Source organism: Erpetoichthys calabaricus, chromosome 16 (genome assembly GCF_900747795.2).
Source record: "Erpetoichthys calabaricus chromosome 16, fErpCal1.3, whole genome shotgun sequence".
In the NCBI taxonomy this organism is placed as follows: Eukaryota; Metazoa; Chordata; class Cladistia; order Polypteriformes; family Polypteridae; genus Erpetoichthys; species Erpetoichthys calabaricus.
Window position 1 is genome coordinate 89,933,033 of NC_041409.2, and position 24,737 is coordinate 89,957,769.

The 24,737-nt window shown below is 40.1% G+C and overlaps 1 protein-coding gene across 2 annotated transcripts in view; it reads right to left on the reverse strand.

Moving 5' to 3' along the window:
- The window catches only part of kif26ab (kinesin family member 26Ab), a 209,223-nt gene that overhangs the window by 39,936 nt on the left and 144,550 nt on the right, over positions 1–24,737 (reverse strand). For both annotated transcript variants that reach the window (XM_028821276.2, XM_051919758.1), the window contains exon 5: positions 1,269–1,452. In XM_028821276.2, the coding sequence (XP_028677109.2) occupies positions 1,269–1,452 (184 nt within the window). The remainder of the gene's footprint in view (positions 1–1,268; positions 1,453–24,737) is intronic.

A 24,737-nucleotide genomic window follows, 5' to 3' on the forward strand; every position in this document is an offset into this window, starting at 1 on the left:
CAGTCATGTAATTTGACTTCCCCAAATACTCAGTACAACCAGTTTGTGACTCGCCCCGACCAGATCAAACAGATTCTGTCTTAAATTGCAGGGGCGGGTTCTGCGAGTGTGAAAGCTGACAACCAATGAGCTCAGCTGGAAGTACAATGCAGGTAAACCAGCCACACGTAAACCAGGGAAATGTGTGTTTGGAATCAGAAGTGCAGATGGAAAGCTTTTCCTTTCGGCTTGTAAAACCTCCCACTGCCTCTAATTAAAAAAAAAAACATTTTGGAATCAAAGATCAAGTGGGACGACCTTACTTCTAGAATGAAGACCCAAGGTTGATCAAATGTACACAATCTGTTTCATAAAATTGCACCTTCTTATCTGACACCTGTCAATGGTATGTCCCTTTTTTGAAACATTGTGTCTACTTTTTCACATGATTTTATGTGGGCATGGACAGATGACTGATTGTTGGGATGGATGGATGGATGGATTGACATATTAAATAAGTGTATTAATAGGCAAGAGATGGGCAAGCCAAGCAAAAGTATTCAAGTGGATGTGGTCCTTCAGAGGAGAGCATCCCGCACATCTCAGTCTGTGCCATTTTCGCCCACAAAGCTCATCCAGTCCAAACGTTTAAGGCTGACCCCCGACCCAGGGCTCACATCCCCACCAAGTCAGCATTTTCATGCAGAATGAGCTGAAGAGCTTTTTGCACATCATGCAATCAATGGCCTACGTCTAATTGGTGTCATTATACTGTGTGAATACCTGCTGTTCGCTAACAGTGCACGGATTAGTAAGTAGGTGGGCTCAATGGCCTCAGAGCAACTGAGCATAATTGGGACTATCAGGAGAATTGAAAAAAATATTTAAATAAAGAGAAAAAAAAATAGTAAGAGCAGCTTTCTTCTTTTTTTCTTGTTTTAGTCAATCAGTGCTGAAGGTCTCCTTTGAAAGCCAGGGATTTGGGGTCATCATGAGGCTGCCAAGGCTCCATAAATTAGCCTCAGCCTGACTGCATGCTAACTAAAAGAAATGGTATGTTTGATCCCGGCTTAGCCGCATGAGCAGCCACAGGTAAGCGGTTTCATATCTCGACACTGACTCCTTAACTCTCCGGCATGTCAGGTACAATTTCAATGCTACAGAGATGAAGGTGGTAAATGAAGAGATTACGAGAGCCATGATCACCCCTTACTAAACGGCCATCTTTCAGTTGCCCACCTGGGACCAAGCCCCTTCCTTCCCCCTTTCCAAAATGTTCGCAATCGTACCTTTCCAATTCCTGGGTTGTCCTTGACTTTTGACACAGCTCTCAGAAGGCATGGTGGCGCAGGGGGTGGGTACAGCTGCAGGATGGCGCTGAAGTTGGTAGGGTAGAGTGAGGACTCCTGGGGGGCAGGCAATGGTGGGTGGTGCTTCTTACGCTTAGAGGAGAGGTTCAGCTTCTGTGCTGCCCTGTACAAGGAAAAACAAAGGAAAACCATGAGGAGATGTGGAGCTGATATTGGTGCAATGCAAGGCTGCAGCAAGTGGCCGAGTCGGGACAAGGCACGCACCGATGCACGGAGGATATGTACCCACCAACACTAACTTAAAAAGGGACAACCCAGAGTAAGCAATGGCGACACTGATGAGGCTCATGGTTTGAATGAGCATTGACTTAACATCTCTGTGCAATTTCTCATTAAATTTTAACCATTGTAGATAGAAAAGGTAAATATGAGTACACCCATGTCATATGCATTAGAGGTGCCAACACCTCTCAGTACTCATCCCTAATTCCATTTACACTAAATGGGTGAGACACAAACAGAAATTGACAAACAAACAGGATGGATATATAACATAAAATGAAGACACAAAATTCAAAAAGACTGATGGTTTTATATTTTTTTTCCATATACATACATAGTGTGTGTGTGTGTGTGTTTGTGTAGCTGTAAATAGCAGCCGAGTAAATATGCAGGCTAGGTGAGCTCATTTCAAAAGCTTTCCTATTGTCCATGCATTTTCAAGCCTTCTCTTAAAACATTTTTGGTTACACATGTGTGTGCCCAGACTGGAGGCTTCCTGGGCACAAACAGACAAAAGCTATAAAAGGCATCATGCTAAAAAGAGGACTCACATTGGTAAGAAAACTGCTCTTCTGCAAGCAACAGTGGATAACAAAAGCTTTCTAGGGGTCCCACTTTCGTTACCATAAGCAGACTCAGTCCTCCCACTGACTCTCTGTCCGATCCCCGGAAAGTCACTTAACCTGCTTGTAGCTCCTATACATCTGTACTCCTAATGCCCCTTGAGAAGGAAATGTTTACAACTACTGTACATAATTAAGTCAAAACTATAGTACAACACATTATGCAAAATGAATCTTGTTTGTTTACAGGTACTATGCAATACGTCCCCTGGGAGCACTGAGAGGAGTAACCTTGATAGCTATTATGGGATCAGCCCAAAACCCTATTTTCTTCTGAATATCACAGGGCATAAGTTAAGACTCCCACTCAAGGTTTAGAAATGAAATCTAGTCAGAATAATAATCATTGCCACATAAGGATGCGTGCAATGACTCTGAAGAGGCTAACTAACACTGAAAAAAATGAAGAGGTCAACAGTGAACATGAGGGCAAGCCACCCTGCTCAGAAGCAAGTTGTGTGTCTTACAACCCGCGCTTCTCCTTCCCTGGTGCTTATATGGAAAAAAAAATTCATAATTGTATTGCATTACTCAGACTTATCCATTACTCAACTTAAATAATTCAGTTCAGAGTCACAGGGTCCTAAATCCACCCTGACAACACTAAGCATAAGGTAGGAACCAGTCCTAGGCTGGCCTCCAGTCCATTACAGAAAGCCCACACTCAGTCAGGCAGGGCTGGCCTAGAGATGCCAATTCACCTAACATTTGAGATGTTGCAGAAGAATGTGTAAACATCACATGGGCAGAGAGCAGTCTGGGATACTGCATACAGAACATATGTATATAATGATGTTATGTATATGCATGTAGGTATATACGGTACATGTATAGATAGATAGATAGATAGATAGATAGATAGATAGATAGATAGATAGATAGATAGATAGATAGATAGATAGATACTTTATTAATCCCAATGGGAAATTCACACTGTACGATATTCATTCTCAGGGGCATGATTATCCATTTATGCCCACTAAGACTAAGACAAGGGGAACACAGAAGAGAGTCCTATCAGCTTCCTTTACAGTTCCATTGCCTCTAGGGCCTTTGAGGCAACCAGGTCTCATTTCTCATGACTGAAAAGAGGAAGACTATTCAAACATCTCGTACCATGCAAAAGACAACACTGGAGGGAAACTTGCAACTATCCGTCTGACAATAAATATAGTATTGTTGTTTAGGACTGCGGCTCTTCATTTCTTGTGTTTACTTATTTATATGTACCGTGTTTATATTATGCAGGATACACATGAATTGGCTGTATATTAGGTAGTCAAATGGCACACACACACACACACACACACACATTCATTTAGAGTTGGCAATTAGCCTAACACACACATTTGGGATGTAGAGAGGTTTCAAATTTTGCTCAACTACAGTGGAATAACAGGTTTGATCAGGATAGATAGATAGATAGATAGATAGATAGATAGATAGATAGATAGATAGATAGATAGATAGATAGATAGATAGATAGATAGATAGATAGATAGATAGATAGATAGATAGATAGATAGATAGATAGATAGATAGATAGATAGATAGATAGATAGATAGATAGATAGATAATAACACATTCCTGCACATACCCATATTAATTTAGCATCTGCAGGAAGCCTCACAAACACACGCACACACATTTAGGATGTGGATAGAAACCCAACATGAACATTGGGAGAACTTGCCAGATTCATACAAACCTAAGCTGCCAACAAATCAAGCCCACATTCTCTTGAACTGCAACACCATGCTGCGTACATCTGTATATAACCATATGCATAAACAGAGGGCTAGCTACAGGTAACTGACAGAATACAGGGGAAAAAAAGCATCCTACTGAAGGCAGGCAGTGTGAAGCAGACGTGGTCATCAACATCCCATTGTGCATCAGGTTATGAATATGATTCCTGAGCAGAGTCAGGTGCTCAAAATGTTGCAGATGAGATGAGATCTCTGTGACTTTTGCAGTTAGGTAGCCCTATCTCATCAGCTTTCTGAACCCACATAATAAAATCTGGCAGCACTGTGCAAAGGTCAGAAGCCATAGACCTAGATGGGCAACTAACCTGCGTAGCTTTGAGATGTGATAGGAACATCCAGCTAAATACAAGGACAATGTTGGGTCCACACAGACAAGCTTGGATTTGAAAGTACAGTAGATCCATGAAGTGCCGCTATGCTGCCCACAGCTCCTCCCTTAAATACGTGACCTTTTACATGAATAATCCAATCCAAAATGTTCCATCTACAAATTCTGACATCTTTCTATATATTCTAAGACCCCTACCCAGTAGAACACGCATGTTTGCTTTTGTAGTTCCACTTAATATGTTTTCCCAGTCAAACTCCTTCTCTTTTTGTGGCCAAGAACTTCCCAATTATCCTTTCAGCTTTATGGGACCTGGGTCTGTCTCCCTAGGTCATAACGTCAGACTTATGAATGTGTTAGCCTTTGATGGACAACATCTGTGACAGCTATTAGTTTTGGAAGTACCTGTTATTTTTATTAAATATCTTAAAAACCAATAGAACAGCGGGTATTGCAGCTGCCAGGTGGTTGATACAAGATTAATTATTATGGCCTTTTGGTTAAAGCTTTGTGGGGTAAAGCAAAAGGTTTCAGTTTCAATCCGATTCCGGCCTGGCTAGGGTTAGGGTGATGGTTATATGTGTAGTCACTTAACCTTTGAAGGCTAACTATATAAAAACATGGAGACAGTTACACTGTAATAAGCAATACTATAGAAAGGCAAAATATAAAATCCCAGTATTACTGGTTCAATCCCCCTACTCCCAAATCATTTGTGACTCTGAGGAAATCATTAGGTCTGCGGACATTCACATCACACATACAGTAGTTACACTAAAATAAGTGTGTACAGTCCCTTTGAGTGGTATACTCTGTAGAACGGCACTGGTTTAATCACCCATTTTTACTTACAGTACCTGGGACCTTGGGAAAGTCACTAAGCCTAAGAAGACCTAAAAGGTACAACTATCATTATCATACCATAACTGTTTACAATGGAAAAGCACTGTGTAAAACCTCATGATCACAGGTTCAATGGCTTTCATTAAATTATTGTGTGATCCAGAGTGAATGATATAGGCTCCTGATGCTTGCACTGTAGAAATATCAAAACAGTTATACCATAATGGACATAAGATGTGATGCTCATGGTAGTAAAGCACTACTCCTGATGTATGTGTCACCTCATTAATGTCACTTAAGTGAGGTGGACTCAAAATTCATAAACATGGGTACATAACATGAAAGCATCCTAGAAAGTCACTATATAAAACATCACGACCATGACTCTAATGGAAGTTAAATAATCTGCCAAGGCTCGAAATGAAGGAATATTTAAAAAGTTCTACTATAACCACAAATCACTGTATAATGGTGTTCCCAGTGAACTGGCACTATATGAAACCTCAGGTTCAGTGAATCAGTCCCTCCCATTGTGAAATCCAGAGCATGTCACATAATCTACCAGTGCTTGCATTATTGAAATATGTTACAGGCTTCTATAATGGAGATAGGATCAGTGCCTTGGAGAAGTGGCCAGTGTGGAAAGGCTCCATCTATTGGCTCAGTGTGAGTTCCAGAGTGAGTCGCACAACCCTAGCACTGCTTGCATTATAGAAATATTCTATAGGCTTCTATAATGAGTATACAAGCAGTGTCTTAGAAGGGTGTTCAGAGTGGAAAGGCACTATATAAAACCACAAAATTACTGGTTTAATCGGCCCTACTGACTCATACATGACACAAATGAAGTCACTATACCTTTCTGGGTTTATAGTGTAGAAATAAGAACATATTTAGAATAAGCTGGCTCTGAATATTCATCAAAGGATGCGCTATACTATAAAGTGCCTTGTGAGAGTGCTTTTTAGCTGTCAACAAACCCATTAGGTCACTGACTCACTAAATATCACTGCCTTAATGTCTGATTTCATGTGAGTCACTCAGCCCCACTGTGCTTGAATGTAGAAATATGGAAGCAAAAATACCGCAGTGATTTGTAATTTCCTTGGGATAAAACCGAAGGCTGAAAACATGAAATTTAACAATCCACACTTACGGATCATTTTTCATTTTGGATTCAAATCCTTTATTATTATAATAAAAATAAATAAATATAAATTATAAATCATCTATAATACCCCCCAAAACCATTCACACAGTAGCATGGTGGGTCAGTGGTTAGTTGTGCTGCTTTAAATGTCCTGGATTTGAATCCCACACCCGATTATCAAGTTTGTGGAGTCTGCAAGTTCTCCCAGTGTCTGCAGGCCTTGTTTTCTGACTACTCTAGTTATCCTCCATCATCACCAGAGATGTGTTCTGTGTGTACCGAAGAGCGCGAGTGAGTCCTTTAATGAAATGGCGTCCCGTCTAGTACTGGTCTTTGCCTTGAGCCCAGGCCGGTTGTCTGGCCCCGTATTGTATGTTATCAGCATTAGACCGCCACCTACAGGTGACTCTGAATTTCAAACCTATGCGCGGACAAGAAGCCGCTAGTAACCCAAACGCTCAGCGAACAAGAGTGCCATCAGCTGGTTTGCATCCTAACAGGCATTCATTCATTCCGGGGCCGCCTCCACGTGCACACTTGCCAGCAGCTGCAGCTGCTCTCACACTCGACATCTTTTTTTCATTCACACAACAAAGCGACACGCGTATGCTAATAAAACTTAACGCTTGCGCTACAACTGCCGGCTGGCTTTGCTCCCAAGACGTCTATTGTCCTTTTCATTGTATTGAGTGTCACATCCTTCCCTCAAAAGTGTCAGCTCCGATCTCAGGGTGTGCCCATTAGACTTGACAATGTGGTTAACGGAGGGAAACATTTCAGAATTTGGGATATTCAGAAATACAGATTGAGACGGTTCTGGAGTGCCTGTTGTCTCGCGCGTCGGATCGCAGCATAAGGTAAATGTGCCTGTCTGTGTGTACAGAGGACATTTGAAAAACTCGTCTCTTTCAAATGAGAGTCCGGCGCGTTCGCTGCCACTTGGACAACACAGATCTGTTAGCAAGTCGCTCTCCACCCCTGAGAAGCCATTCGCAGCATAATCAAGGAATACATGAGAGGCTGATGAAATAATTATTACTTCCATAAAGCGTGCAGGAGGACTCTCCCAAGGGGGTGGTCTCTGAGTGTGTGTGTGTGTGTGTGTGTATGTGTGTGTGTGAGAGAGAGAGAGAGAGAGAGAGAGAGGCTGGCTCACTCGAGTGCAAAAAGCACCCCTTCGCCCACCCCCATGCGTCAGCAGCACTCACATGCCCCTCAAACACAAAGCCACACAGGCTGCACGGCGAGTCCCAGGGCCTCGATGACCGGAGTTTCTTAACGTCTCAGCCTTTTCTAGGGCCGCTGCGGGCCAATAAACTCAAGTACTGCGTGCTAACTCGAGAAATAAGGCCGCGCTGGCACACTCAGCGACTTGCTGCGAGTCTTTGAAACTGGCAAATCACGACAGACAGAGAGAGCGAGCAGGAGAACAAGGAGGCCTCCGAATGGGAAAGAGCAACACTCTGGTCTCCATGAAAGGAACATGTGTTTAAAATGCCAAGCTAGTGCCAGAAATATTTCTGAGCCATTTTACTTTAATGAGAACAGACACATTAATCGTCTTTGTATTCTCATCATTGTTAACCTTCTCCAACTAACCAACACTGACTCTTAAAGAAAGAAGACAAGCCAAAAGTTAGCCTGCTATCAACTTTGACAGCTGAAACACAGCAACGTTCACCCATTTGCAGTCCCGCAGCCACTGACGAGACTAGCTCCAAAGAACACAACAGCAAAACTCAGAATATTAAATGCAGCACTAGATAGATAGATAGATAGATAGATAGATAGATAGATAGATAGATAGATAGATAGATAGATAGATAGATAGATAGATCGATCAAAAAAGGCACTATATAGCATAGATACTAATCTAAACAGATATGAAAGGCACTATATAACATATTTAAAGACACTGTATAATGTAGATAGGTAAATAAGAAATACATTTTTATCTTTCCTTTCTCTAGATGAAACTATTTGAATTAGAAGAGGCCTTTCAGACCAACAATATCACTAATCCTATTTACCTAAATTCTCCATATTAAATACTAAAATGTATAGATCATTTTATTGATCCCTGCATGGAAATTTGCTTGGCTGTTTCTTTTGTTAATTAGACTGGAAATGTTATTAATGCAGAAAGTAGACACAGAGTAAGCTACCTGATCATGGGTCAAAAACACATTCTTGTGAGTAAGTTCGCCCATCTTTAACTTTAAACTTCCCCACTGTTGGCTACCTTGTATGGGATTGTAAGTTTACATTCATTACTTAAGATTAAATGCATCAGAAAAATCATTTAAAAAACACTGGAGGGTGAGTGGTAGATACAGTAGGTAGCAAAAAAGGCACTATATAGGGTTTTTAATAGATAGATAGATAGATAGATAGATAGATAGATAGATAGATAGATAGATAGATAGATAGATAGATAGGCAGACATTATACAGGATTGTTAAATGGAAATACATTTTTATACACACACACATACACATACTACAACATAACATTCTCAGTGTTGTGAGGGGCAAGAGCCAATCCAGATAGCATCGGGCCAAGGCAGGAAACAGCCCTGACTAGCGCACATGCAAACATGCAGAGGGCAGCAATCAAACAGGGACAATTTGAAGTTGACAATTTGAACTGTTTGGGGATGATTATGGCAAATCAGATTAGTCAAAGGAAAGGCAACTATTGATTTTAAATACCTTCTGCGGTGTATTGAATCTTTTGAATATTATGAGATATTGATTACTCAAGCACACATAAACACATCTGTCAATCAATCTTTATTTAATATAGCACCAGGCATAGACCTCAACCTCAAACGACACTTAAATAAGATGAGACATGTGAGACATGCAATATCTGTATATTTTTCATCATATGTCAGAAGTAAGGATATTGTTGCTCACTTATTAGTTATGAGAGATATGAGAAACTGATTCTAGGAAATACACGTGCTCACACATGAATATATTTCTATTCATGCACAAACATAGAGCGGGTAAAGGAATATATAAATATGTTCGTGTACACGCACATGTACCTGTCGGTGGCTCTAACTCACTCTTGGACAGTTGATAACTCCGCACACCCACACTTGCGCATATTATTTCCTAGCAGTGCCCAAGGAGTGTATGTTTATATAACTATATATCAGTATGCCTGGTTATACAGACAAAGACAGAAGCGTACAATTGACATTATTGTATACCACTCTATATGCTGCAAAGCAATATGGTTTATAAAAAAAAAAAACAGTTTAAAAATGAGGGATGGAGAACATGATGATGTTTTACAGAGCCAATTGCTTGGAATCAATAACGGGTATAAACCATAAAGAAAGAAAGGAAAGCAGGAGAAGGGGGAGTGCTAGAAAGTGTAATGTAGAGATTTACTTACAGTTCTCTCCAATCCATCATCTAGTTAGGGTTTGTAACCAGCCCATGAAACCAATAAACCTTAACTTTCCCATCCATTTGGTTGCGGCACTCCATTATCCGGCTCAGAACGGCGGCTGCGAGGGGGGAGTGGGGGGGGCGGCAAGCTGAAAGGGTGGGGGTTCCCTCTTTCCTCCGCTTGCAATCATTGAGGTTTCCACATGATTACACGGTGACTTCTGACAAACCGCTGAGCTTGACAAAGAAACACAGCCGGCATTGCGACAGTGGCTTGTGCGAGGTGTCACCAACAAGAGTCAGCGAGCGGGTGAGTGAGTGAGATAAATCGGAGCGGAAGGGGGGGCGGATACGGCGAGGTGGGGGGGGGGGGGGGGGGTATAAGGGATACACACAGGCTATGAATGAACTCTGCTAAAGTTAATCACGCGGCAGATCGAGGGTCCACATGGTGGTATTTCAAAGCCGCCGCTTGGCATATTCGTTCCCCGAGTATATGGGGAAAGTTGCCAGCCACTCTTCAACCAATTTTCTTTTTTTTTTATAGAGCAAGCTTCAGAGTCCCTCCTGCATCCAGGTAACATTTGAGGCTACAAATTCCTCTCTCCGAACTCCATCGCATATTAACAACACGCTACCATTTCCAGTCTCGTGCTATATCCTTCTAAAGCGTGCTGTCGTCTGAAAAGTGCGAAGAAACTGACTTAAGGAGTTTGCACGCTGATGCTGTTATCGCGCACAGGTTCCAGTTAAATATAAAGTCAATCAAGAAAGAGAAAATGTCCTGCTCTGTGCTGCTGAAAACGCTGCCAGCTGTCCTTGCCTCTCCCAAGCTCCCGTCCGCCCCCTCCTCTCTCTCTCTCTCTCTCTCTCTTCCTCTCTCACACACCAGCTGCTGTATCAATACACTGCAAATATGCAATCACCGCATCGCACTCTCCAGTGTCTTCTTACACGAGGAACGAGTATCACACATACTTTATACAGATTCTCACACTTCAAAGGGATGTCTGCCATGCCTTTTAGGCAACCTAACCCTTCCCCTAACAGAATATAAAGTGTAATTGGTAAATTAAGAGATGGAACCGTACACTAGACGAGGAGCAGTGACAGGGGGGTTTGTAAGACAGAAAAAATGAAAATCCCATAAATAATGAAACAAAACAAAAAATGCCTTGTTACCAGATATGAAACACGCTTGCATGCAAAGTACACTTCAAAGCAGTAATGACAATACGTATGAGAGACAGTGACTCCAGAAACAAAGTTTATAAGAAACTGTTGAGTCAAAAAATATATACAGTATGCCCAATAAAAAGGAGCGGCACTATGTCGTAATGGTCAGTACTGCTGCCTACCGAATCCACAATCATAGGCTTAACTCCAGCGCCCAATCGCTTTCAAGTCTTCCTCTGCTTATCCCATTCATTCACCAAAATTGGTAAAAACCGGCATGCCAGGTTAATAGTGGATTCTGAATTGGTGAGTAAGCCCACCAAAGGGTTGGCGCCCTGACCAGGTTTGGTTATTGCCTCAAACTCGATGCCCTGGTCGGCTCCGGTACCTCCAGATACGTGAGCGAAACCTTTTCTTTTTCTTTGTTGTGATGTACCTTTCAGCATGCAATTTTATCTTGTAACGTTTCCTTCTTTTTTCTTTTCTTTTTTATTACAAACTGAAATGTAACAGTGGACTTTGTGTTGCAAATTGTAATCTTAATAGAGAAGAGTTTAAAAAAAGGTGTGATTGCATACATTTAATAGTGGCTCTCTAGCTGAGATAGATAGATAGATAGATAGATAGATAGATAGATAGATAGATAGATAGATAGATAGATAGATAGATAGATAGATAGATAGATAGATAGATAGATAGATAGATAGATAGATAGATAGATAGATAGATAGATAGATAGATAGATAGATAGACTGACTGGCCACTTTATCAGGTACACCTGTTCAACTGCTTGTTAACACAAATATCTAATCAGCCAATTACATGGAACAGGCAACTAAGGCTACAGTTCGCACATGCTCACCAAAACTGGACAACAGAAGACTGGAAAAATGTTACCAAGTCTGATAAGTCCCCATTCCTGCTGCGACATTCAGATGGTAGGGCCAGAATTTGGCATCAACAACATGAAAGCCTGGATCCATCCTGCCTTGTATCAAATGTTCAGGCTGGTGGTGGTGATGTAATGGTGTGAGGGATATTTTTTGGCACTCTTTGGGCCCCTTAGTACCAACTGAGCATCAGTTAAATTCCGTGGAATACCTAAGTATTGTTGCTGACCATGTCCATCCCTTTAGGATCGCAGTTTATAAGGTCAATTTATAATAGATAAGGAACTATATAACATAAGATACAAAAAGCATTATATAACAGATATACTGTATGAAGGGTACAGTATAATAGATATGAAAGGTACTATATAACACGTAGTGTGATAGATAGTGCCTTGTATATCTATTCATCTAACAGATCAATATATGGATAGAAAGACAGATTATTATTTTTAAAATACTCTATTCAATCAAATAATAATAACAATAATATAACATTATATTCAATTAACAAACAGTATACATTATAAAAGGAAACTACACTTCCATCATTATTATCTTAAATTCCTTCAAAAGAATTCCATAATCCATTTCCTTAGAACACTTACCTAGCACATATATCATCCAGTACAGAATGTAAGACATCAAAAACAACTAAATGTTTGAACTGGCAATCTGCCTTTCACCCACATTCATTGGTGGCTTCAATTCAAAAGCTAAGTCCCACATGAATGTGATTCCCCCTTTAATACCCTATGCTAATTTTGCTGGAAGTGTTTTGCACATTGTAAGCATATGACTGAATAAGTGACGTGTGGACCATGCGGTATGAGTAAAATCATATTTTTTTACATTAACATTTTTGATATCATTTGCCATTGTCCAGTGTTGATCACCACAGACACCTACTCTGTCAGAAACTTTTTCTTATCTCCATTCTTCATAAAGACTTATCATTAAAATTTTTTCTTAGTTTTCACTACAGAAATACACAGGGTATGTAGCACACAAAAACATATACATGCATTTTTGGGTGAAGTATTTCTTTAAAAAACAGACTGAACATTTTAACAAATCCATTATAAATCCACTATAAAGGAACTCTTATGCAGGGTAGTTACATGGGAGACAAAGCACAGTCTAAAGGGGGGGTTTGCACTTCTTGAGGCATGTAATGCCTCAGTCTACCTAAGGTTTCATATATTGATAGATTTTCATCCTAAGACCAATTAAGGTCATATACATCTGATTAAATTAGGTCAATGATACCAATTGCCTACATTGAACATCTTCCCAGATCTAATTACCATTGGTATTTAACAAATATGTATATCTGCAAGATTGGCGTTCATGTCTGGGATGCACCTGCATAGAGTTTGCATGTTCTCCCCATGTCCATGTGGGTTCCCTTACTTTTATATAGTGCTTTTCTCACTACTCAAAGGTCTTTACTTATTGAGTGGAGAGCCACTTCAACCACCACTAATCTGTTGAATCCACCTGGATGATGCAATGGCAACCATTTTTGCGCCAGTACACCCACCACACATGAGCTGTTAGGTGGCGAAGTGGTGAGAGAGGGGATAATTAGGGGGTCAAAATGACCAAGCCATGGTGGGCGATTTATCCTGGACATCAGGATACACCCTGCTCTTTACAAAGGATGCCCAGGGATCTCTTATGACAACAGTGTCAAGACCTCAGTTTTACGTGTCATCCAAAGGACAGCGGCAATTTTAACCGCATAGTGTCCCCCATCACTGCACTGGAACATTGGGATCCAAACACAGACCACGGGATAAAAGCCCCCTGCTGGCCTCACCAGTAACCCAGTTCTTTCGCCTAAAATCAAATAAGTATGGAAAGCTAAAAAATATAGGTATTTGTCAACTAAGCAGGAAGGCTCTTGCTGCAAAAGACACACAAGTGACAAACATGTATAGTCTTTTGCAAAATCCAGGTAACCAACACTACTAGCAGTAGCACTAAATCCTCATCTTACCAGCTGTGAATTGGCATTTTTTGGATATATAGCAATAGCCATAGGCTTATCTTCATGTTGGGATTACAAACAATTGTAGAAATTTCAACATTTCAGCACTTAAAAACTAAGCTGTAAATGGGGAGAACCATTAGCAATGTCCATCTCAGAGATATTCCATGCCATCATGTTTCAGAAGCACGCTGCTTCTTTGGGACCTGATGGTCAAAGCAAAGGGTTTAAATAATTATAATATAACTGATGAAGTGAGCTTGTATAAAGTAAGCTGCTGTTTCTATTTGTTATCAATTTAGTATATTGTAGTATTTTTTTTGATGAGATGGTTTGTTGTACCTGATCACACCTGCAATGTATTCCACCTGGACAGAGCCAGGTATCCCTGTTTGTGTTTGTCTCGTATGCAAATGCACACATTTGAACCTCTCTCTACAAGATTTCGCACAGATTCCCCATTTGTACACCATGTTTCTGTTATTTAGTTGATGACCCACTCTGGATAGTGTGGGGTACCCGTACTATCCCCCCAAAAATGTCTTATGATCGTATATTACAAATTAACAGACCAACACAAATCTCACCTGACAACCTTTTGGATGAGACATAAAAACGTAGGTCCTGACTTTCTGTGGTTATAAAAGATTCCTGGGCAGATTTTGAAAAGAGTTGAGAGTTTACCAATGTCCTGGCTAAACTGCCCACCATGGCCTGGCCATTCTGGACCCCTAATCATCCCTTTGTCCCTTATTGTTCTACATTCTCTCTTAACTCTTCAACATCTAATAGCTAATGTGTGGTAAATATACTGGCACAAGAATGGCTGCTGTCACATCGTCCAAGTGGATGCTATACTGTGGTGTGGTTGAAGTGGTTCATCACTGTCACTGTAAAGCACTTTAAGTAGGTTAGAAAATCGCAATATAAATGTAATTATTATTATTATTATTATTATTATCTTTACTCACAAATGCATGGCATTATCAAGCACAGTCCAAAAAAAATCCCACTTCTCCCACCAAAAGAAACAAATGACCTGATGTGAAATTCAATTCAACTCCTATGCTTCACATGAATGAACACAAGTGTTATAAATAGCAACCAAGAAGAATGCCTGCATGGCACAAAACAGATGCAGTCAGTGTGCATTTAAAAATTTCCAACTAATATTCGTTGCACGTGGTACTCAAAGCCAGCATCTAGCAGATGTTAAAAGGAACTGATGCATCTGTCAGTGTGCAGCTCTAATTATTCAGTAACAAATGAGTGCGTTACTGGCCAACAGGTTACTTATTCAGACATGCATCACTTCAACCCTTTAGCAATTGTTATAAAATGAAACACAATTTTTTTTTTCAATTTTTAATCAAATAATTAATTGACCCACTAATTAATGAATGCAGTTAACAAATGCATTCAGGGGAATAAAGCTTTTAAAAGGCAATAACTCAGAGAAGCCCAGTGTCTTTATGGCATGTTGAAAAGGCACAACCGTCAAGCCAAATATTCTAAAGATAAAAAGACAAATGCTCAGTCGCACAATTACGCAGCGTGCTGATCTTCATACTCTGATTCCTTTCCGTAGCCTTGGGATGCTCCTACAGGTTTTGAATTTTTTTTAAACTGTGTTCTCGCCGAGCACAGCACAAAGGGAGAATGAAATGCAAAAATGAGTTCCTGAGCACGATGACATCTTCATTAAAGAAAGCCTTTATTATCTGCAGCTAGACACAATGCCCAAAATGAAAAAGAAAGATGTCTGGCTGGGGGGGGGGGTTGGCTTTGCCATTGGTTTTATGTCAATAATCTTTCAGAGGTTCTTTTCAGGGTTTGTCAAATTAGTAAGAAAAATTCCAGTGCCCAGACAGTCATTAGTGAGTGAGTCCTATTAGCGTGTTTGCGAAAATTTGTCTTGCCTTTAACAATCAAGTGAGCTGTCCTGAGGCTAATTACCATTTTGGCCCCATTTACTATCCTTGACATTCCTTTTCTCTCCGTTTTTACCACGGTGGACAAGATAACATTGGGCTAGTTAGTCAGGCAGTGCTGATTGCCAGGGTTGATAATACCTTGTACTCTAAAAATCAGCCTCAGATAAATAACCGTCACTTGCTCATTTGTCTGGAAAGAAAAGAAATCTGTATGCTAATGATGGGCGATTTGACCGCTTTGGCTGAATTAAAAATAAAAAGGAATTGCCAGGAACTGCCTGCAGATTTCATTGGGCTCCCTGGCGCAGAGGAGGGTTTAAGGGGCTTTAGAAAGCTTAAGCTCTTAACTTAAATGCTGTGGAAATATTTCAAGAGTACATTTGAAGGCCAATGGTAGGAGCTGACAGCCTGGTGTAAAAGACAAAAGGATTATAGACTGTATCTGAAGTGCCGAATGGATACAGTGGGCAGCGGTGACAGTGCCAATCAATCGTGTTCAGAGCAAGAGATGCCAAAAAGATTCAAGATTTGTTCTGAATGGTTTGAGCGCTAATAAACAGGCAGACAGCACCACCTTAAATGTACAATGAAGACTGGCACAAAATCAAATGGTAGTTGTATGGTAATATTGCAACCCGGAGGGTGCACTCATGAGCAGACCTCCCCCTAAACCCCCCCCCATAAAAACTAACAAAACCAAAAATATATACAAGAGAGGGATTTATTAACAGTGGAATACCAAATGCTGCAGTAAGGATTATTGCAAGAATCAGAAAGTCTGACCACACAACTCCAGTTCTCAAGTTATTACACTCAACATAAGAACAAAAGAAATATGACAAACAAGAGGAAACCATTCAGTCAATCAAGCTCATTTGTTTAGCTAATAGCTAAGATGTCTCAATATCTCATCCAGATACGTCCTAAAGATTATCAAGGGTTCTGATTCTACTGCATCTCTCTGTAGTTTGTTCCAGATTCCCACAACTCCTTGAGTAAATAAGTTCTTCTTGGCCACAGTCCTAAGTGTTCTTCCCTTATTTTTTCACTGGTGTCCTTGAGTACGTGATTCATTATTAAGTTAAAAAAATTCTGTTTGGTATATTTTATCAATGCGTTTGAGAATTTGGAAGATCTGGATTGGGTCCCCATGCAGTCTCCTCTGCTCAAGACTAAACAGGTTTAATTCTCTTGAATCTGTCACAGTAGGACATGCCCTTTATTCCTAGGATGTTCATGGTTGCTTTCCTCTGCACAGCTCCAAGTGCTGCTCTGTCTTTCTTATAGTATGGTGACGAGAACTGCATACAGTACACCAGATACAGACACACTGTAGTCTGAGCATAATGTCCCTCAATTTACATTTAATATTTTTTACAGCATAACCTAACATTTTACTTGTCTTTTTAATTGTTTCAGTCCATTGCTTAAATTGTAAAAATGCTGTGTCAACATAAACCTCTAAATCTTTTTCAGAGGTTGCTTTCTCTAGGGCAGTTTCCTCTCATCTTGTATTTAAAACTAGTGTTCTTTATGCCCACTCTTCTACCCTAAACTGCATTTTCCAAGTGTTTACCCAGTTCTGAAGTTTGTCCAGGTCTTTTCAGTTATTTATGCTTCCTCCTTAGTGTATGCCAGTCCTCCAATTCCAGTATCATCTGTGAATTTCTCAAGTTTAATAACTATATCGAAATCAATGTCATTAATGTAAATCAGAAAAAGTAACGGTCCAAGGTTAGACCCCTGAGGGACTCCACTGATGACCTCACTCCATTCTTCTCTTATCTGTACTCTTTGTCTTCTGTCAGTTAACCAACTTGAGATCCTGTTCTGCAGGATTCCAATTTCCAAATCCAGTTTCCAAACTAACCTAATCTGTGTGGGACTAAGTCAAGTAAAAAAAGTAAAACTGGCTCCCAGTTAGGCTTAGGACTGATTTCAAAATCCTCCTTCTTACATATAAAGCCTTAAACGGCCAAGGCCCTGCTTATCTATCTGAATACAAACCAGAGAAAACATTAAGATCTCAAGATGCCTGCCGACTAAAGATTCTAAGGATTAATGAAATAACAGTGGGAGGTCAAGCTTTTAGTGACAGGGCCCCAAAGCTGTGGAATGATCTGCCTGCTTATATAAGAGAAGCCCCTCCATTCTCAGCTTCTAAATCCAGGCTGAAGCCTCTCAACTTCAGTGTGGCAGCCCCTGATTGGAGTACTGAACCATGTTGATTTAAACAACTGAAAACTGCTGCTCATGTCACATTTATTGACTGGGTACCTGCCTCACCTCTACATCTGGTAGCCAATGGCATGCTTCCTGAAGGAGCCAGTGATGTACAAAGGATTAACAGCTTTGTTGAGTTCAGCTTCAATCTCTGCCCTTTGTTTTCTTTTTTTCTATTTTGATGTGGTACAGAAAGCACCACTCACCAGACAGATAAGCTTCACTTCTGTTTGTGAGCTCCAGAACACCTTGTGCTCCTTATTCTTTGTTGGTAAATTCTACGCAATGTCCTTCTGGTTGAGATTTCATTGGTTGTCAGCTCTGATTCACAAAGAGCCCACCTCTGAGACTAAAGACAAAAATCAGACCTGTTTGAGGGGAGAGTCGTGGACTAGTTGGAATGAATAACTGAGTATGTTAGACTATGCCACGGACAGTCATGGGCAAGCACTGCCAACTGCTTCAGGCTCACTGAGATTATGTTAATGAAGGCTGCAGCTAAAAATCCCTAGAAAAGTAATCTTGACATTAGAGAATCAGAAATTAATATAGAAATAAGGACATTTTCTACTGTATTACCTGCATGTTCATGTTATGTAAGTGCATATTGATTTATTGTCATCTAATATTTTTGGTTTGTTATTTATTCATTCTTATTCTTATCTATTTCTAATTTGTTCTGTTTTTTTGTGCATTTTTTTCTTTGACATCATATAAATCACTTTGAGTGATATCCTTTCTATGAAAATGTGATAAAGATATAAGTGAATTTGTTGTGGTATGATTGGTAATAGAAAATCTAAATTTCTAAAATATTCTTGAAACTGAAAAAAAAAATATTTGTCCCACTATTTATATGAGAATCAAATGTCAAATGAATCCCAGGCTCCTGACTTCTGAAGAAGTAAGGTGAGATAGGACAGCCTTTAATATCAATACTAAAGTCTCCCAACAGATTTAAAAAGAGTCTCCAAACCTGTTTATAAAACCTCAGTCTTATATCCATTCACCTTTAAATAGCCGAGACACAAACAAGAGTTAAAGTGACCCACATAATCAACCAGTCTGGTGAAAAGTCAGAGGTAGGCTTAGTGTGAACATAAATCTGTATATCATCAGCATATAAATGCAACCTCAATCCACACCATCTAATAATGTCACCCAAAGGGAGAAGATAAATAATAAATAAGGGTGGGCCAAGTACCAAGCCCAGAGAAGCACCTTATTTAACAGGGACAGGAGAGGATTTGCAGCTGCCAATGGACACAAATTGCTGTCTGCCAGTTAGATAGGACTGAAACCATGCCAAAGGCCTAAATAAGACTCAATATGTTGAATGAGCAAATAATGGCACACTGAGTACAAAGCCGCTGAAAGAGTCAGCAGACAATTGCTGTTATCAGCAACTACAAGAAGATCATTCACAACATTTATGAGGGCAGTCTCACAGCTATGGTTAACCCTTAAAGCTGACTGATCAGGTTCAAACAGTTTCTGCTTTTCTATATAAGAATCTCATATTGGTTTTACATGGAATCCCATACTCTAATGGCACAAGACGTATGATACCAAAACTTCTTTCAACTCCACAAAGCCCATGTGGACAGGGCTGACAAACTCTATGATCACTAAATTATCCATGCTAGGACAAACACTTGGTCCACTGCTCTACGGACAGGACGGACTCTTCATTGTTTCTTGTGAATCTGAGATTAACTAATCAGCTTCTAAACCCACTTTCTCCAAATTATACATAAAAAGATTTGAACAATGGTTATACAAGTGGATGAAAAGAAAAATGACACCACAGGTAAACAGGAACGTTCACTCATGTACCCACTGCTCTGATACACTTACACCAATTGACAGAAAACCTGGGCAAAAAGAGCATGAAAACAAGGAATGACACTAATGACAAGCAGAAGCATTTATTGACTCATTGACTAACTTGATTATTCCAAATTACACAAGACAGTGGTCCAAAAGAGGAATGATACCAGGGACAAACAGAAATATTAGCCCATCTATTCATTTCTTCATTCATTCTTTTACTAATCTGCTTTTTTCAAATTATAGAAAGCAGTGGTGAAAAAGAGGATGAAAATAGGAATGAGACAAGGAACAAGTACATTCATGTAGTCCTGCATTCTTTTATCCACTGTTCAAACACACTTATTCCAAATTATAGAAAAGTAGTGAAAAACAGCATGAAAAGAGGAATGATGCACGGGATTAACAGGGACATTTATTCATTCATTTATTTACACATTTGTTTTTTCAAACCAGCTTATTGTAAATGTAAATCCAAGATTCTTTAATAAATAAAGGAAATAAATGTCATAAAATAAATGTCATAAACCAGTGGTAAAAAAGGGGAATGATACAGAGCACGGGGTATTCATCCATTTATTTCTATATAGATTCATTTCTTGTGCAAGCCTGCTAATTTCATATATAAAATGTATTACTGTTAGGTTGATGCCTTTATCCAAGGCGACTTACAACATCTAAGATACAGCTGGCTACATTTCTTTTGCTTTTTTCAAGTGGAGGTGAAGGGACCTGCTCCTGGTCACACAGTGTCAGTAGCAGGATTTGAATCCAACATTTCAGGGTCTGAAGTCTTAACCACTCACTATTTTTTTTTTGTTGTTCTTTATTTTTGCCTTATACAATTTGTTGTATTAGGAATTTGTTAGTTTTTGCATACCCCTTGGGGTCAGAGCACAGGGCCAGCCATTGTACAGCGCCTCTGGAGCAATTACAGGTTAAGAGTGTTGCTCAAGGGCCCAGCAGAGTAGGATCTCTTTTTTGGCAGTGATGGGGATTTGAACTGGCAACCTTCTGGATACCAGCACAGATCCTTAGCCTCAGAGCCTATGCCACACAGCTTGCAGTTACAAGAATTACAAACACGGTGTCACTCTCCATTTGCTGGACATCTCATAATTTTAAGGTCCTCACTCGCTAATTCCCTACAGTTTTAGCTAAGAGGCTTCCCCTGAACCACTGCTCATTACTGCTAGCCTGGTGAACATTATTGACAGTTGATTTGCTCCTCAGTGTGCTGACCATAATGGAAAAAAAAATCCTGCCTCTAAAAAAATAAAACTTGTCAAATGGTTTATAGTGTTTAGTGTTGTAGCTTTAGACAAAGTGAATGATTAATCAAAGATGACATCATATTATGGAGCTTAACGGTGATGACATCATTAGGGCGAGAGACTCGGAGTGCATTCAGCACGCGGGGTCAAGAAAAAGACATTCTAGCACATACTACAATAAGACTGGTGGTAACAAATTGGCTTTCCCCATCTTCTCAGTGGTGTTTCAAGAAGGCCTAACAGCTGACATATTGATTTTTTCTTTTCTATGAATATTTCATTAAACTGTGGTCTTTTTATTTTTAACTGTTGACATTTCAAGCTGATGCAATCCTGTTTTTTGCAGGTTAAAATATGTGTCTGTTTTTTTTCTTCAAGCACATTTTGAGAGTGCATTTAGATATTTCAAAAGCATTGTGTATGTGTATGTTTATGTACTGGAGAATATTCTGCGTAGCATGCTTCTGAATATCTCATTGTACCGTATGTGTAAATGTGTTGTGAGTTTCAATTTTCAGGTATGCAAGGCTACATTTGAACATCAGTGTGAGCATGAATGTGTGATTCTGAGCATATGTTTAGGAACTTGGGGTCATGTTTTTATCAGTGGGAGGAAAACAGAGTATTCAGTCATGAGGAGAACAGGCAGACTCCACACAGATAGTGACTTGAATTCTAGATCTCTGGGATAACGCCATGTTTGGCAGTTCTACACTGACCCCGAATGAGTGTTTGTGCCTTGAGAGAGACTGGCATCCCTTTCAAGACTAATTCGTGCCTTGTGTCCAATTCTGCTGGGATAGACTGAAACGGAACAAGCAGGGAATAAGAGAGCTGATTTGCTGTTCTCTTAATCCGGGTGCACTGAAGAATGCTTCAGGGGTGGTGAGACTTAACTTCTATTAAAAATTCAAGTTTGTTATCATGTGTCCACAGTACACTTGGATTCTTACTTGCACGTCTTCCACAGACTAGTGACAGGAGAGTAATACCAACAACAGATGAGGAATATGCATCAGACGATAGACATTACAAAGACTCATGCAACTGTCAACATGAGTGACTACTAAGGAGCCTTAGGACCAGAAGATAAAAATCAAAGTGAGCTTATAGTCCTGAAGGGCAGAGAGAGAAAAGGGCATATCAAATGTGCCCATTGAGATCTGGACTCTGACTAGGACACTCCAGGATACTCACATTGTTTTGAAGCCATTTCTGTGTAGATTTGATTTTTTCTTTGGGGTCGTTGTCTTGCTGCAAAACAAATCTTCTCCCAAGGCACAGGATTCTTGCAGGACCAAGTTGTCCTCTGGGACTTCTCTGTGTTTTGCTTCACTCATTTCACCCTCCATCCTCACAAGCCTTCTTCACAGTGGGGATGGTTTGTTTATGCATTATTCAAACAAGGTGTTTAGTCTAATGATGAAAAAGCTGAATTCTGATCTCATCAGACCATAGTACATTCTTCCAGCTGACTTCAGAGTCTCCCAGGTGCCTTCTGTAGAGATGTCCTGTGTGTTTTTAATCTTTGTTGCTGTCTCATAAAGCTGCAATTAGTGAAGCACCCGTGCATGGCTGTTGTAGGCACAGTTTCTCCAATCTGAGCCACTGTAGCTTGAGTCTCCTTCAGAGTTTTCAGAGGTCTTTTGGTGTCCTCCCTCACTCGTCTTATTTTTGCACAATCACTCAATTTTTGTGGATGGTCAGGACGATGTAGATTAACTGCTCTTCACTACTCTTTCCATTTCTTCATGATTGATTTAACTAGGTATTCAGTGACTTTGATATTTTCTTGCCTTCATACCCTGACTTGTGCAAACATCATGGAGTTGCCTGTTGTGTTTTTGTGTCTTTATTGTGTAGCCCACCGTACTGTCTCACCACAAGTTGTTCCTTCCATTTTCATGTACATTTAGATGACAAACAACTGAAACCCCAGACAGATGACCTTCATTGCACACATTCTGGGAGTTCTAAAACCAATTGGCTGCACCAGTGATGATTTAGGGGTGTCATATTAAAGGGGGTGAATAGTTATGAGATGACTTATTTTGTGTTTTATATTTGTAATTCATTTAGACCACTTTGCAGAGATCTGTTATCACTTTGACATTAAACAGTCTTTTTTTCTGTTGATTAGTGTCAAAAAAGCCAACTTATCTTCACTGTAATTCAATGCTGTAAAACAATAAAATAAGAAAACGTACAAGGGGTCGAAAACTTTTTATAAGCACTGATTAAATCCTCATAGGTGAAAACCCCAAAATACACAAAAACATACATATAAAAATGTTTACTACTTCAGGTTCAATTTGGAATAACCTTCCCTGCATGTCTTTGGGGATCCAAAACAAAAACTGCCACCTGGTCCCAGGTGAGACTTCACCCTCTTCCCTCTTCTTTTTCATTCTCTTCATCTTGCTGATTTAATGCAATCTTGACAAGAACGTTTGATTTATCCTTTAAGTCTCTTAACAAGAAGACATGCCAGCCACTAAGCCTCTGGCAGTGCTGGAGACGTTTCACTCTTCCCCAATGAGGACCCAGGAGGGCGAAACACAAACAAGCATTCTGTTAGTTTTAAGACAGCCAAAACCCCCTCAGCCGCACCAATCTGCTTCTCACTTAAACCAGTCCTCCTCTGCGAGATACCGCCTTTAGGGGACTTTGTCAGGTACGCTTCACTAGACCCGATCAGCCCCAATATGCATTACTTTCGGCTCGTCTGCAGTGAAATTGAAGGGAAAGTCAAGTAATTGTGTGTGCGGGGGAGGGGGTAAGCTTAGGTACAGTGGCGCCCAGTTGGCGTAGCATCTTCAGAATTTTTTATGCCCCAGTTCTACACTCTGCATTCTGTTCTTCTTTTTAATGTCCATGCAATTTAGATACAAGGGCTACTAGTGCCAAATAAGGTTACCGGGCACACATTTGAGAACATGGGCAGGGAAGGGTTGGCTGTTCTCTCTAAAACAGCAGATAACTGAACAAAAATTTTCACATAAAAGTGCCAGTGGACCTGACTTGAGTGAAAGCTGGAATCACACAGCACCATGCTTACCACAAAGAGCTGAGCATATAGAGGGGCTAAAGGGCTATTAGTTCAAGAGCAGGCTCAGTATGGTACTTTGAATATAGAATACATACAGTTAGGTTCATAAATATTTGGACAGAGACAACTTTTTTCTAATTTTGGTTCTGTACATTACCACAATGAATTTTAAATGAAACAACTCAGATGCAGTTGAAGTGCAGACTTTCAGCTTTAATTCAGTGGGGTGAACAAAACGATTGCATAAAAATGTGAGGCAACTAAAGCATTTTTTAAACACAATCCCTTCATTTCAGGGGCTCAAAAGTAATTGGACAATTGACTCAAAGGCTATTTCATGGGCAGGTGTGGGCAAGTCCGTCGTTATGTCATTATCAATTAAGCAGATAAAAGGCCTGGAGTTGATTTGAGGTGTGCTGCTTGCATGTGGAAGATTTTGCTGTGAACAGACAACATGCGGTCAAAGGAGCTCTCCATGCAGGTGAAAGAAGCCATCCTTAAGCTGTGAAAACAGAAAAAACCCATCAGAGAAACTGCTACAATATTACGAGTGGCAAAATCTCCAGTTTGGTACATCCTGAGAAAGAAAGCAAGCACTGGTGAACTCAGCAACGCAAAAAGACCTGGACGTCCACGGAAGACAACAGTGGTGGTGATCGCAGAATCATTTCCATGGTGA